At 39.8% G+C, this 16,155-nt stretch overlaps 1 protein-coding gene across 1 annotated transcript in view; it reads right to left on the bottom strand.

Annotated features, from left to right (window-relative positions):
- Positions 1 to 16,155, bottom strand: part of LOC124009470 (collagen alpha-2(VI) chain-like) — a 36,808-nt gene that overhangs the window by 19,125 nt on the left and 1,528 nt on the right. The window contains exons 3-11 of the mRNA XM_046321281.1: positions 14,366 to 14,392; positions 13,927 to 14,052; positions 13,054 to 13,116; positions 12,166 to 12,228; positions 11,061 to 11,114; positions 6,172 to 6,207; positions 691 to 753; positions 394 to 519; positions 125 to 187 (exon numbers count right to left, since the gene is read on the bottom strand). Coding sequence (XP_046177237.1) covers positions 125 to 187; positions 394 to 519; positions 691 to 753; positions 6,172 to 6,207; positions 11,061 to 11,114; positions 12,166 to 12,228; positions 13,054 to 13,116; positions 13,927 to 14,052; positions 14,366 to 14,392 — 621 coding nt within the window. The remainder of the gene's footprint in view (positions 1 to 124; positions 188 to 393; positions 520 to 690; positions 754 to 6,171; positions 6,208 to 11,060; positions 11,115 to 12,165; positions 12,229 to 13,053; positions 13,117 to 13,926; positions 14,053 to 14,365; positions 14,393 to 16,155) is intronic.

The following is a 16,155-nucleotide window of genomic DNA, read 5'->3' as shown; positions in this document are numbered from 1 at the left end:
CGTTGAGAGTGCCACGTCTCGCATCATACTCATCGCTGCAGTTCATCCTATCGTAGCAACAGTATCGCTGAGTCTCAGATTAACCAGACGAACACTCAAATCCCCAATGATGATAGCCACACACCTTTAGTCCTGGAAGGCCAGGGTCTCCTCTGGGTCCAGCATCACCAGGGTCGCCACGGGTACCCTGTTACACAGAATGTGGTTACCATAGCAATATCACCATGGTTACTGTACATGGCCACCTTATCACCGTAACGTAGTAACATGACCGTGTAACCAACATGTACACACACGCACGCACACACACACACAGAGAAACCCAACAACTCAAGAATCCCCCTCCACACAGACATTGTGATCGGACTGGTGAAGCTATGATCTGTGACCTACGTTCTTCCCTGCCGCTCCTGAAGTACCGGGGAGCCCGCGTGGCCCCGGGAGTCCGTTGTCTCCCTTGGTTCCTTTGTTTCCTACTTCACCTGGCAGTCCTCTCAGACCCTCAGGTCCTGCCTCACCCTGAAACACACAAACACACACACATACAACAAAATACCAGGAGGTAGGGTGTGTGTGTGTGTGTGTGTGTGTGTGTGTGTGTGTGTGTGTGTGTGTGTGTGTGTGTGTGTGTGTGTGTGTGTGTGTGTGTGTGTGTGTGTGTGTGTGTGTGTGTGTGTGTGTGTGCCATACCTTGTCTCCTTTAACTCCGTCTGTTCCCGGGGTCCCCATTGGCCCAAAGTCTCCTCTTCTCCCCTACAACACAGCAGTACAACAACCCTTAGACAACATCACATTAGACTACACCCCAACCAGTCTGTAATACCTACATGTTTCAAGCAGATCACCATAGTCCCTGTACCCAAGAACACCAAAGTAACCTGTCAAAATGACTACCACCCTGTAGCACTCACATCTGTAGCCATGAAGTGCTTTGAAAGGCTGGTCATGGCTCACATCAACACCATCCTCCCGGACACCCTAGACCCTCTCCAATTCACATAGCGCCCCAACAGATCCACAGATGACACAATCTCAATCGCACTCCACACTGCCCTTTCCCACCTGGACAAAAGGAACACCTATGTGAGAATGCTGTTCATTGACTACAGCTCAGCGTTCAACCCCATATTCCCCTCAAAGCTCCTCGCTAAGCTAAGGACCCTGGGACTAAACACCTCCCTCTGCAACTGGATCCTGGACTTCCTGACGGGTCTCCCCAGGTGGTGAGGGTAGCTAACAACACATCCGCCACGCTGATCCTCAACACGGGGGCCCCTCAGGGGTGTGTGCTTAGTCCCCTACTGTACTCCCTGTTCACCCACGACTGCATGGCCAGGCACGACTCCAACACCATCCTTAAGTTTGCTGACGAAACGACGATGGTAGGCCTGGTCACCAACGACGATGGTAGGCCTGATCACCAACGACGATGAGACAGCTTATAGGGAGGTCGTCAGTAGGGTTGTGGCCGTCACAAAATTTTGTCAGCCAGTGATTGTCAAGCAAATAACTGTCGGCCTCACAGTAATTGACGGTTGATTAAGATAAACACATTTAGCATCTCCACTGATGCAGACCTTTGGAACATCTACATGTAAAAAATCTATTTAATATACACCATCACAATAAATCCATGTAATATAGTCTACCTACACCATCACAATAAATCCATGTAATATAGTCTACCTACACCATCACAATAAATCCATGTAATATAGTCTACACCTCCACAATAAATCCATGTAATATAGTCTACCTACACCATCACAATAAATCCATGTAATATAGTCTACCTACACCTTCACAATAAATCCATGTAATATAGTCTACACCATCACAATAAATCCATGTAATATAGTCTACCTACACCATCACAATAAATCCATGTAATATAGTCTACACCATCACAATAAATCCATGATTCCAAGAACACAGGATGAGATGTTACTATCCTTTGTGCAAGCACTTCCAAGAGTTAATGAACAGTGAGCGTGGTGAAATTTGGGGAGCGCATCGTCAGTAGTGTACCTTTGGTTCCTAGGGTGTTTCGGCCTTTCACACTATACACCCTCCTCAAAGGTGGCCAGCGACAGGGTGATCAATCCTACGCTTGCCCCATTCCCAATTAGTCATAGAGTTGCCTTGTTGTTGATAGCAAACATCCCATGGGACTATGCATGGCAGGGGCGTCCTCCTCCCTGAGTCAATCATTGTTGACCGCATACCTCCTGGCCCTCTCACTCCCCAGCTGGGGTCTTTCCTCTTCATCCAGAGCCACTGACTGCTGCCTTCTGCCGCCTCTGATACAGCTTTGATTGACGCTGGCTCTGGCCCTTAATTCCCAGGTCTCTAAGCAGTCTGGTTGTAGATGTTGCCACAAAACCTCTGCAGCCCACCTCCACTGGTGGACTTCTGTGTTCCAGCCATGATGCCGTGTTCAGCTAGATCAGCATAGCGCAGATGTTTTCGCTCATAAGCCTCATCTACTGAGTTTTCCCAGGGTACTGTGAGCTCAATGATGAAGACCTTATTGAGTGAACGGGACCAGAGCACCATGTCAGGTCTTAGGGTGGTGGTTGCGATCTCCGGAGGAAACACAAGTCCGGCCAATGTCAGCTAGCATTTTCCAGTCGCCCAAGCGCAGCTGGTCTCGCTCTAATGGCGTAGAGGAGCCCCTTCGGGACAAAGTTTGTCCGTAAGGAAGGGCGGACGCAAGGTTTTTAAGGACTTGGTTGTGACGCCAAGCAACGATCCTGTGAGAATGTGCCTGAGGTTCGCTGGCATGGAACAGAGGGCACAGTCCGGATCTTCACCATACCATTGGTGAAGATTAACTGGTGTTGGAAGGACGTCATATGTTGCTCTGATGGAAAAGCTCAACCGCCTCGCTTCCATGGCCCACAGATCCTTCCAGCTGATCTTCCTCTTCTCCACACTGTCCCATCGAGTCCACTGTCCCTGTTTGGCAAGAGAGACTGCCTTGGCCCACCTTGCAGCCTCCTCCTGATGGCGTACTTCCTGCACTACCATCTTCCGCCGCTCTGGTGCAGTGGCCTTACTCCAAGCAGCACGGCTAGTTAGCCCAAGGCCACCATCACAATAAATCCATGTAATATAGTCTACACCATCACAATAAATCCATGTAATATAGTCTACACCATCACAATAAATCCATGTAATATAGTCTACCTACACCATCACAATAAATCCATGTAATATAGTCTACACCATCACAATAAATCCATGTAATATAGTCTACACCATCACAATAAATCCATGTAATATAGTCTACCTACACCATCACAATAAATCCATGTAATATAGTCTACACCATCACAATAAATCCATGTAATATAGTCTACACCATCACAATAAATCCATGTAATATAGTCTACACCATCACAATAAATCCATGTAATATAGTCTACCTACACCATCACAATAAATCCATGTAATATAGTCTACACCATCACAATAAATCTATGTAACATAGTCTACCTACACCATCACAATAAATCCATGTAATATAGTCTACACCATCACAATAAATCCATGTAATATAGTCTACACCATCACAATAAATCCATGTAATATAGTCTACACCATCACAATAAATCCATGTAATATAGTCTACCTACACCATCACAATAAATCCATGTAATATAGTCTATAAATCCATGTAATATAGTCTACCTACACCATCACAATAAATCCACGTAATATAGTCTACACCATCACAATAAATCCATGTAATATAGTCTACACCATCACAATAAATCCATGTAATATAGTCTACACCATCACAATAAATCCATGTAATATAGTCTACCTACACCATCACAATAAATCCATGTAGTATAGTCTACACCATCACAATAAATCCATGTAATATAGTCTACACCATGACAATAAATCCATGTAATATAGTCTACCTACACCATCACAATAAATCCATGTAGTATAGTCTACACCATCACAATAAATCCATGTAATATAGTCTACCTACACCATCACAATAAATCCATGTAATATAGTCTACACCATCACAATAAATCCATGTAATATAGTCTACCTACACCATCACAATAAATCCATGTAATATAGTCTACCTACACCATCACAATAAATCCATGTAATATAGTCTACCTACACCATCACAATAAATCCATGTAATATAGTCTACACCATCACAATAAATCCATGTAATATAATCTATAAATCCATGTAATATAGTCTACCTACACCATCACAATAAATCCATGTAATATAGTCTACACCATCACAATAAATCCATGTAATATAGTCTACCTACACCTTCACAATAAATCCATGTAATATAGTCTACCTACACCATCACAATAAATCCATGTAATATAGCCTACACCTTCACAATAAATCCATGTAATATAGTCTACCTACACCATCACAATAAATCCATGTAGTATAGTCTACACCATCACAATAAATCCATGTAATATAGTCTACCTACACCATCACAATAAATCCATGTAATATAGTCTACACCATCACAATAAATCCATGTAATATAGTCTACCTACACCATCACAATAAATCCATGTAATATAGTCTACACCATCACAATAAATCCATGTAATATAGTCTACCTACACCATCACAATAAATCCATGTAATATAGTCTACACCATCACAATAAATCCATGTAATATATCCTACACCATCACAATAAATCCATGTAATATAGTCTACACCATCACAATAAATCCATGTAATATAGTCTACACCATCACAATAATTCCATGTAATATAGTCTACCTACACCATCACAATAAATCCATGTAATATAGTCTACCTACACCATCACAATAATTCCATGTAATATAGTCTACCTACACCATCACAATAAATCCATGTAATATAGTCTACACCATCACAATAAATCCATGTAATATAGTCTACACCATCACAATAAATCCATGTAATATAGTCTACCTACACCATCACAATAAATCCATGTAATATAGTCTACACCATCACAATACATCCATGTAATATAGTCTACACCATCACAATAAATCCATGTAATATAGTCTACACCATCACAATAAATCCATGTAATATAGTCTACCTACACCATCACAATAAATCCATGTAATATAGTCTACACCATCACAATAAATCCATGTAATATAGTCTACACCATCACAATAAATCCATGTAATATAGTCTACACCATCACAATAAATCCATGTAATATAGTCTACACCATCACAATAAATCCATGTAATATAGTCTACCTACACCATCACAATAAATCCATGTAATATAGTCTACACCATCACAATAAATCCATGTAATATAGTCTACACCATCACAATAAATCCATGTAATATAGTCTACACCATCACAATAAATCCATCTAATATAGTCTACCTACATGAGGTGTGATACTAACCTTATAGGACTATGGACTAGTCTACATGAGGTGTGATACTAACCTTATAGGACTATGGGCTAGACTACATGAGGTGTGATACTAACCTTATAGGACTATGGACTAGACTACATGAGGTGTGATACTAACCTTATAGGACTATGGACTAGTCTACATGAGGTGTGATACTAACCTTATAGGACTATGGACTAGACTACATGAGGTGTGATACTATGATTAGAAAATGCCATAAAAAAAGGCATTGTTTCTTTTCCTGCGTTTCATTTTCATGCCAGCCAGGTAGGCTATACAACAGGTTTCACTGTAAAGTCTACTACACCTGTTGTATTCAGCATTTCACTGTAAGGTCTACTACACCTGTTGTATTCAGCATTTCACTGTGAGGTCTACTACACCTGTTGTATTCAGCATTTCACTGTAAGGTCTACTACACCTGTTGTATTCAGCATTTCACTGTGAGGTCTACCTACACCTGTTGTATTCAGCATTTCACTGTAAGGTCTACTACACCTGTTGTATTCAGCATTTCACTGTGAGGTCTACCTACACCTGTTGTATTCAGCATTTCACTGTGAGGTCTACTACACCTGTTGTATTCAGCATTTCACTCTAAGGTCTACTACACCTGTTGTATTGATTTTGATTTGACCTCTCAGTAAACCATCAGACACAGAGCTAATCTCCGATGTATACAGGTCTCATTGTGTTTGACATTATGTAGCTTCAGAGGTTCTCACCAGTTCTCCATTGACACCCGGGCCTCCAGCGGTTCCCTAGAACACACACACACACACACACACACACACACACACACACACACACACACACACACACACACACACACACACACACACACACACACACACACACACACACACACACACACACACACACACACACACAGGTAAGCCACAGTGCATTATACAGTGGGAAAACTTGTGTTATACAAATATATTATTATATACAGTGCATTCAGAGAGTATTCAGACCCCTTCTATGTACCAGTCATACCATAGGAATACCATGAATACATACCATAGGAAACATTATATACAGTGCATTCAGAGAGTATTCAGACCCCTTGACCTTTTCCACATTTTGTTACATTACAGCCTCATTCTATGTACAGTACCAGTCAAAAGTTTGGACACACCCATATATATATATATATAGGACAAGTAGAGTTATACATAGTTATACATATATATATATATATATATAGGACAAGTAGAGTTATACATATATATATATATATATATATAGGACAAGTAGAGTTATACATATATATATACATATAGGACAAGTAGAGTTATACATACATATATATATATATATATATAGGACAAGTAGAGTTATACATATATATATATATATAGGACAAGTAGAGTTATACATACATATATATATATATATATATATAGGACAAGTAGAGTTATACATACATATATATATATTATATATATATATATAGGACAAGTAGAGTTATACATATATATATATATATATAGGACAAGTAGAGTTATACATATATATATATATATATATAGGACAAGTAGAGTTATACATATATATATATATATATAGGACAAGTAGAGTTATACATATATATATATATATTATATATATATATATAGGACAAGTAGAGTTATACATATGCATATATATATATATATAGGACAAGTAGAGTTATACACATATATATATATATATAGGACAAGTAGAGTTATACATATATATATATATATACAAGTAGGACATATATATATATAGGACAAGTAGAGTTATACATACAAGTATTATATATATATATATAGGACAAGTAGAGTTATACACATATATATATATATAGGACAAGTAGAGTTATACATATATATATATAGGACAAGTAGAGTATACATATATATTATAGGACAAGTATTATACATATATATATATAGGACAAGTAGAGTTATACATATATATATATATATATATATATATATATATATATATATATAGACAAGTAGAGTTATACATATATATATATATATAGGACAAGTAGAGTTATACATATATATATATATATAGGACAAGTAGAGTTATACATATATATATATAGGACAAGTAGAGTTATACACATATATATATATATATATATATAGGACAAGTAGAGTTATACACATATATATATATATATATAGGACAAGTAGAGTTATACACATATATATATATATAGGACAAGTAGAGTTATACACATATATATATATAGGACAAGTAGAGTTATACACATATATATATATATATAGAGTTATACACATATATATATATAGGACAAGTAGTGTTATACACATATATATATATATATAGGACAAGTAGAGTTATACATATATATATATAGGACAAGTAGAGTTATACATATATATATATAGGACAAGTAGAGTTATACACATATATATATATATATAGGACAAGTAGAGTTATACATATATATATATAGGACAAGTAGAGTTATACACATACATATATATATAGGACAAGTAGAGTTATACACATACATATATATATAGGACAAGTAGAGTTGTACACATATATATATATATATAGGACAAGTAGACAAGCCTTATGGCAAGGTGCTCCATCATGCTGGAAAAGGCATTGTTCCTCACCAAACTGTCCCTGGATGGTTGGGAGAAGTTGCTCTCGGAGGATGTGTTGGTACCATTCTTTATTCATGGTTGGTTCTTAGGCAAAATTGTGAGTGAACCCACTCCCTTGGCTGAGAAGCAACCCCACACATGAATGGTCTCAGGATGCTTTACTGTTGGCATGACACAGGAATGATGGTAGCGCTCACCTTGTCTTCTCTGGACAAGCTTTTTCCCGGAAGCCCCAAACAATCGGAAAGGGGTTTCATCAGAGAAAATGACTTTACCCCAGTCCTCAGCAGTCCAATCCCTGTATCTTTTGCAGAATATCAGTCTGTCCCTGATGTTTTTCCTGGAGAGAAATGGCTTCTTTGCTGCCCTTCTTGATACCAGGTCATCCTCCAAAAGTCTTCACCTCACTGTGCGTGTAGATGCACTCACACCTGCCTGCTGCCATTCCTGAGCAAGCTCTGTACTTGTGGTGCCCCAATCCCGCAGCTGAATCAACTTTAGGAGACGGTCCTGGCGCTTGCTGGACTTTCTTGGGCGCCCTGAAGTCCTCTTCACAACAATTGAACTGCTCTCCTTGAAGTTCTTGATGATGCAATAAATGGTTGATTTAGGTGCAATCTTACTGGCAGCAATATCCTTGCCCGTGAAGCCGTTTTTGTGCAAAGCTATGTTTCCTTGCAGGTAACCATGGTTGACAGAGGAAGAACAATGATTCCAAACACCACCTTTTCTTTTGAAGCTTCCAGTCTTTTATTCGAACTCAATCAGCATGACAGAGTGCTCTCCAGCCTTGTCCTCGTCAACACTCACACCTGTGTTAACGAGAGAACACTGACATGATGTCAGCTGGTCCTTTTGTGGCAGGGTTGAAATGCAATGGAAATGTTTTTGGGGGATTCAGTTCATTTGCATGACAAAGAGGGACTTTGCATTTAATGGCAATTCATCTGATCACTCTTCATAACATTTTGGAGTATATGCAAACTGCCATCATACAAACTGAGGCAGCAGACTTTGTGAAAATGTATATTTGTGTCATTCTCAAAACTTTCGGCCACGACTGAGTATATCACTTAAAAAATGTCCTTTTTTTTTTAAAGAAAATGACATTTTCTTGTCCATTAAAATAACATCAAATTGATCAGAAATACAGTGTAACATTGTTACTGTTGTAAATGACTATTGTAGCTGGAAACGGCTGATTTTTTATGGAATATCTACATAGATGTACAGAGGCCCATTATCAGCAACCATCACTCCTGTGTTCCAATGACACGTTGTGTTCGCTAATCCAAGTTTATCATTTTAAAAGGCTAATTGATCATTAGAAAACCCTTTGAAATTATGTTAGCACAGCTGAAAACTGTTTTTCTGATTAAAGAAGACTAGTTGAGTATCTGGAGCATCAGCATTTGTGGCTTCGATTACTGGCTCAAAATGGCCAGAAACAAAGACCTTTATTCTGAAACTCGTCAGTCTATTCTTGTTCTGAGAACTGAAGGCTATTCCATGCCACACAGCCAGGACAATCAAGGTGTGGATGGAGGACCACCAGATCAAGACCCTGTCATGGCCAGCCCAATCTCCAGACCTGAACCCCATTGAAAACCCCCAGATCAAGACCCCGTCATGGCCAGCCCAATCTCCAGACCTGAACCCCATTGAAAACCCCCAGATCAAGACCCCGTCATGGCCAGCCCAATCTCCAGACCTGAACCCCATTGAAAACCCCCAGATCAAGACCCTGTCATGGCCAGCCCAATCTCCAGACCTGAACCCCATTGAAAACCCCCAGATCAAGACCCCGTCATGGCCAGCCCAATCTCCAGACCTGAACCCCATTGAAAACCCCCAGATCAAGACCCTGTCATGGCCAGTCCAATCTCCAGACCTGAACCCCATTGAAAACCCCCAGATCAAGACCCTGTCATGGCCAGCCCAATCTCCAGACCTGAACCCCATTGAAAACCCCCAGATCAAGACCCTGTCATGGCCAGCCCAATCTCCAGACCTGAGCCCCATTGAAAACCCCCAGATCAAGACCCTGTCATGGCCAGCCCAATCTCCAGACCTGAACCCCATTGAAAACCCCCAGATCAAGACCCTGTCATGGCCAGCCCAATCTCCAGACCTGAACCCCATTGAAAACCCCCAGATCAAGACCCTGTCATGGCCAGCCCAATCTCCAGACCTGAACCCCATTTGAAAACCTCTAGAATGTGATCAAGAGGAAGATGGATGGTCTCAAGCCATCAAACAAAGCTGAGCTGCTTGAATTCTTGTGCCAAGAGTGGCATAAAGTCACCCAACATCAATGTGAAAGACTGGTGGAGAACATGCCAAGACGCATGAAAGCTGTGATTGAAAAACAGGGTTTTTCCACCAATATTTTTTTCTGAACTCTTCTTAAGTTAAAATATTAGTATTGTGTTGTTTAATAGGAACTTATTATCTTTGCATTATTTGAGGTCTGACAACACTGCATCTTTTTAGTTATTAGCTGTCATTCTCTGCGAATAAAACAAAAATGTAAATTTTATCCAAACACATACCTATAAATAGTAAAACCAGAGAAACGGATCATTTTGAAGTGGTCTCTTAATTCTTTCCAGAGCTGTATATATGGGACATGTAGAGTTATACATATATATTTTATATATATATATATATATGGGATAGGTAAAGTTATACATATATATTATATATATATATATATATATATATATGGGTTAGGTAGAGTTATACATATATATTATATATATATATATATATATATATGGGATAGGTAAAGTTATACACACATATATACACACATATATATATATATATATATATATGACAGGTAAAGTTATACATACATATATATAGGATAGGTAGAGTTATACATATATATTATATATATATATGGGATAGGTAAAGTTATACACACACACACATATACATATATATATATTGGACAGGTAGAGTGTGTGTAGAGTAGAGATACTTACTGGCGTTCCTTTGTTTCCTGGGAAGCCAGGTGTGCCAGCACTCCCTCTCTCACCCTGAGGAGAAGGAAGACAACAACAGGGTTATTCACCCCTTAACCCATGACCTTTCACCCATGACCTAGAATTCTTTAAGCCTGACCTCTAGCCCATGACCTTGCCTTTTCTAGGCACTGGACATAAGTGGCTGCTTAGGGCCCAAAGTCCGCTTGAAAAGGAAGTCAAAATCGTGGGGGGGCCCTCCCAACCAAATCTTACATAGGGCTCCCAAAAAGCTAGAAACGACATAGCCTTGAACACATTACCTCTAACCCTGACCTCTAACCTATAACCCTGACCTACCTATAACCATAACCCTGACCTCTAACCCTGACCTCTAACCCATGACCTATAACCCATGACCTAACCCCCTGACCTGACCTCTAACCCATGATCTAACCCATGATCTCTAACCCATGACCTATAACTGACCTATTAACCCTGAACCCATGATCTCTAACCCATGACCTATAACCCATGACCTATTAACCCTGACCTCTAACCCATGATCTCTAACCCATGACCTATAACCCATGACCTATTAACCCTGACCTCTAACCCATGATCTCTAACCCATGACCTATAACCCTGACCTATTAACCGTAACCCATGACCTATTAACCCTGACCCATGACCTCTAACCCATGACCTATAACCCATGACCTATTAACCCTGACCTCTAACCCATGATCTCTAACCCATGACCTATAACCCATGACCTATTAACCCTGACCTCTAACCCATGATCTCTAACCCATGACCTATAACCCATGACCTATTAACCCTGACCTCTAACCCATGATCTCTAACCCATGACCTATAACCTTGACCTATTAACTCTAACCCATGACCTATTAACCCTGACCCATGACCTCTAACCCATTAACCATAACCTCTAACCCATGACCAATAACCCATGACCTATTAGCCATAACCCATGACTTATAAACTGTAAACAATTACCTATAATTTTCCTATCAAGGTCCCTGACACAATGACCAGAGAAGAGCACAGAGGTCAGGTAGACACAGTCTGAGGGTCAGGGGTTAAGAAGTGACTTCCTGTGTACCTTAGGTCCAGAGTCTCCCACCGGGCCGAGGGGGCCTGCTCTTCCTGAGCGACCGGGATCTCCCTGCCGACAGAAACACAGTGATTAGTGATTGTACAGTGATTTTGTGGTGATTGTGTTGTGATTGTATAGAGATGGATTGATGATTACAGAAGTGGTTGTATAGTGATTATAGGGGGTGGTTGTATAGTGATTATAGGGGGTGGTTGTATAGTGATTATAGGGGGTGGTTGTATAGTGATTATAGGGGGTTGTATAGTGATTATAGGGGGGTTGTATAGTGATTATAGGGGGGTTGTATAGTGATTATAGGGGGGTGGTTGTATAGTGATTATAGGGGGGTTGTATAGTGATTATAGATTTGTATAGTGATTATAGGGGGTTGTATAGTGATTATAGGGGGGTTGTATAGTGATTATAGGGGGTTGTATAGTGATTATAGGGGGTTGTATAGTGATTATAGGGGGTTGTATAGTGATTATAGGGGGTGTATAGTGATTATAGGGGGTTGTATAGTGATTATAGGGGGCTGTATAGTGATTATAGGGGGCTGTATAGTGATTATAGGGGGCTTGTATAGTGATTATAGGGGGCTGTATAGTGATTATAGGGGGCTGTATAGTGATTATAGGGGGTTGTATAGTGATTATAGGGGGTTGTATAGTGATTATAGGGGGGTTGTATAGTGATTATAGGGGGTTGTATAGTGATTATAGGGGGTTGTATAGTGATTATAGGGGGTTGTATAGTTTTATAGGGGGGTTTTTTGATTATAGGGGGTTGTATAGTGATTATAGGGGGCTGTATAGTGATTATAGGGGGGTTGTATAGTGATTATAGGGGCTGTATAGTGATTATAGGGGGGTTGTATAGTGATTATAGGGGTACCTTCTCTCCATCCGTTCCAGGAAGACCACCGTCGCCCGCGTCTCCTGAGTGACCATCAGGACCCTGCACGAGACACACACACACACACACACACACACACACACACACACACACACACACACACACACACACACACACACACACACACACACACACACACACACACACACACACACACACACACACACACACACACACACGTAAATATATTACACACACACACTGATGTCATACCCTGGGTCTCGTCAGGTTTCTCAGAACATACCCTGTCTCCTGGATCTAGTCAGGTTTCTCAGAACATACACTGTCTCCTGGATCTAGTCAGGTTTCTCAGAACATACCCTGTCTCCTGGATCTAGTCAGGTTTCTCAGAACATACCCTGTCTCCTGGGTCTAGTCAGGTTTCTCAGAACATACCCTGTCTCCTGGATCTAGTCAGGTTTCTCAGAACATACCCTGTCTCCTGGATCTATTCAGGTTTCTCAGAACATACACTGTCTCCTGGATCTAGTCAGGTTTCTCAGAACATACCCTGTCTCCTGGATCTATTCAGGTTTCTCAGAACATACCCTGTCTCCTGGATCTAGTCAGGTTTCTCAGAACATACTCTGTCTCCTGGATCTAGTCAGGTTTCTCAGAAAATACCCTGTCTCCTGGATCTAGTCAGGTTTCTCAGAACATACCCTGTCTCCTGGATCTAGTCAGGTTTCTCAGAACATACCCTGTCTCCTGGGTCTAGTCAGGTTTCTCAGAACATACCCTGTCTCCTGGGTCTAGTCAGGTTTATCAGAACATACCCTGTCTCCTGGATCTAGTCAGGTTTCTCAGAACATACCCTGTCTCCTGGGTCTAGTCAGGTTTCTCAGAACATACCCTGTCTCCTGGATCTCCTTTGCAGCCGGGAGCGCCGATGCGTCCGATCTTCCCCTTCTGTCCGTCTGTCCCGTTGCGTCCAGCGAGGCCGGCCACACCCTTCTTCCCCTCAGCTCCGATCTCCCCCTGAAAACACACAGCAATAATCCATAATCTTTCACCTTGACTACCTTCAGTCCAGTGGAGGCTGGTGAGGGGAGGACGGCTCATAATAATGGCTGGAACGGAGCGAATGGAATGGCATCAACCACCTGGAAACCATGGAAACCATGTGTTTGATGTATTTGCTACCACTCCTGCAATTCCACTCCAGACATTACCACGAGCCCGTCCTCCCAAATTAAGGTGCCACCAACCTCCTGTGCTTCAGTCACATGATGAGCAGGTCTTATAACCAATTATCAATAGATAATCAATGGATAATAAATGATGACCTCACCTTTTCACCTTTGATACCTATTTCACCCTATAGAAGCGCAAGAGAGAAAAGAACCAGTCAGACCTTCAGTATTACTGGTTGAGTCACTACAGATGAAGACATTATTACCACGTCTCTAGCTTTTCCATACATTATTACCTGCAGTGTATTTAAAGACATTGAGGGCAGTGTATTTAAAGACATTGAGGGCAGTGTATTTAAGACATTAAGGGCAGTGTATTTAAAGACATTGAGGGCAGTGTATTTAAAGACATTAAGGGCAGTGTATTTAAAGACATTAAAGGCAGTGTATTTAAAGACATTGAGGGCAGTGTATTTAAAGACATTGTTAAGGGCAGTGTATTTAAAGACATTGTTAAGGGCAGTGTTTCTAAGACATTGTTAAGGGCAGTGTATTTAAAGACATTAAGGGCAGTGTATTTAAGACATTAAGGGCAGTGTATTTAAAGACATTGAGGGCAGTGTATTTAAAGACATTAAGGGCAGTGTATTTAAAGACATTAAAGGCAGTGTATTTAAAGACATTGAGGGCAGTGTATTTAAAGACATTGTTAAGGGCAGTGTATTTAAAGACATTGTTAAGGGCAGTGTTTCTAAGACATTGTTAAGGGCAGTGTTTCTAAGACATTGTTAAGGGCAGTGTATTTAAAGACATTGTGTATTTAAAGACATTGTTAAGGGCAGTGTTTCTAAGACATTGTAAAAGACATTGTTAAGGGCAGTGTATTTAAAGACATTGTTAAGGGCAGTGTATTTAAAGACATTAAGACAGTGTATTTAAAGACATTAAGGGCAGTGTATTTAAGACATTGTTAAGGGCAGTGTATTTAAAGACATTAAGGGCAGTTAAAGACATTAAGGGCAGTGTATTTAAAGACATTAAGGGCAGTGTATTTAAAGACATTAAGGGTATTTAAGACATTGTTAAGGGCAGTGTATTTAAAGACATTGTTAAGGGCAGTGTATTTAAAGACATTAAGGGCAGTGTATTTAAGACATTAAGGGCAGTGTATTTAAAGACATTAAGGGCAGTGTATTTAAAGACATGTATTTAAGACATTGTTAAGCAGTGTATTTAAAGACATTGTTAAGGGCAGTGTATTTAAAGACATTGTTAAGGGCAGTGTATTTAAAGACATTAAGGGCAGTGTATTTAAAGACATTAAGGGCAGTGTATTTAAAGACATTGTTAAGGGCAGTGTATTTAAAGACATTGTTAAGGGCAGTGTATTTAAGACATTGTTAAGGGCAGTGTATTTAAAGACATTGTTAAGGGCAGTGTATTTAAAGACATTGTTAAGGGCAGTGTATTTAAAGACATTGTTAAGGGCAGTGTATTTAAAGACATTGTGTATTTAAAGACATTAAGGGCAGTGTATTTAAAGACATTGTTAAGGGCAGTGTATTTAAAGACATTGTTAAGGGCAGTGTATTTAAAGACATTAAGGGCAGTGTATTTAAAGACATTAAGGGCAGTGTATTTAAAGACATTGTTAAGGGCAGTGTATTTAAAGACATTGTTAAGGGCAGTGTATTTAAAGACATTGTTAAGGGCAGTGTATTTAAGACATTAAGGGCAGTGTATTTAAAGACATTAAGGGCAGTGTATTTAAAGACATTAAGGGCAGTGTATTTAAAGACATTAAGGGCAGTGTATTTAAAGACATTGTTAAGGGCAGTGTATTTAAAGACATTGTTAAGGGCAGTGTATTTAAAGACATTGTTAGTGTATTTAAAGACATTAAGGGCAGTGTATTTAAAGACATTGAGGGCAGTGTATTTAAAGACAT

Source organism: Oncorhynchus gorbuscha, linkage group LG22, assembly GCF_021184085.1.
Source record: "Oncorhynchus gorbuscha isolate QuinsamMale2020 ecotype Even-year linkage group LG22, OgorEven_v1.0, whole genome shotgun sequence".
NCBI lineage: Eukaryota > Metazoa > Chordata > Actinopteri > Salmoniformes > Salmonidae > Oncorhynchus > Oncorhynchus gorbuscha.
The sequence above is the reverse complement of the archived record's forward strand: the minus strand, read 5'-3'. Positions and strand labels throughout refer to the sequence as shown.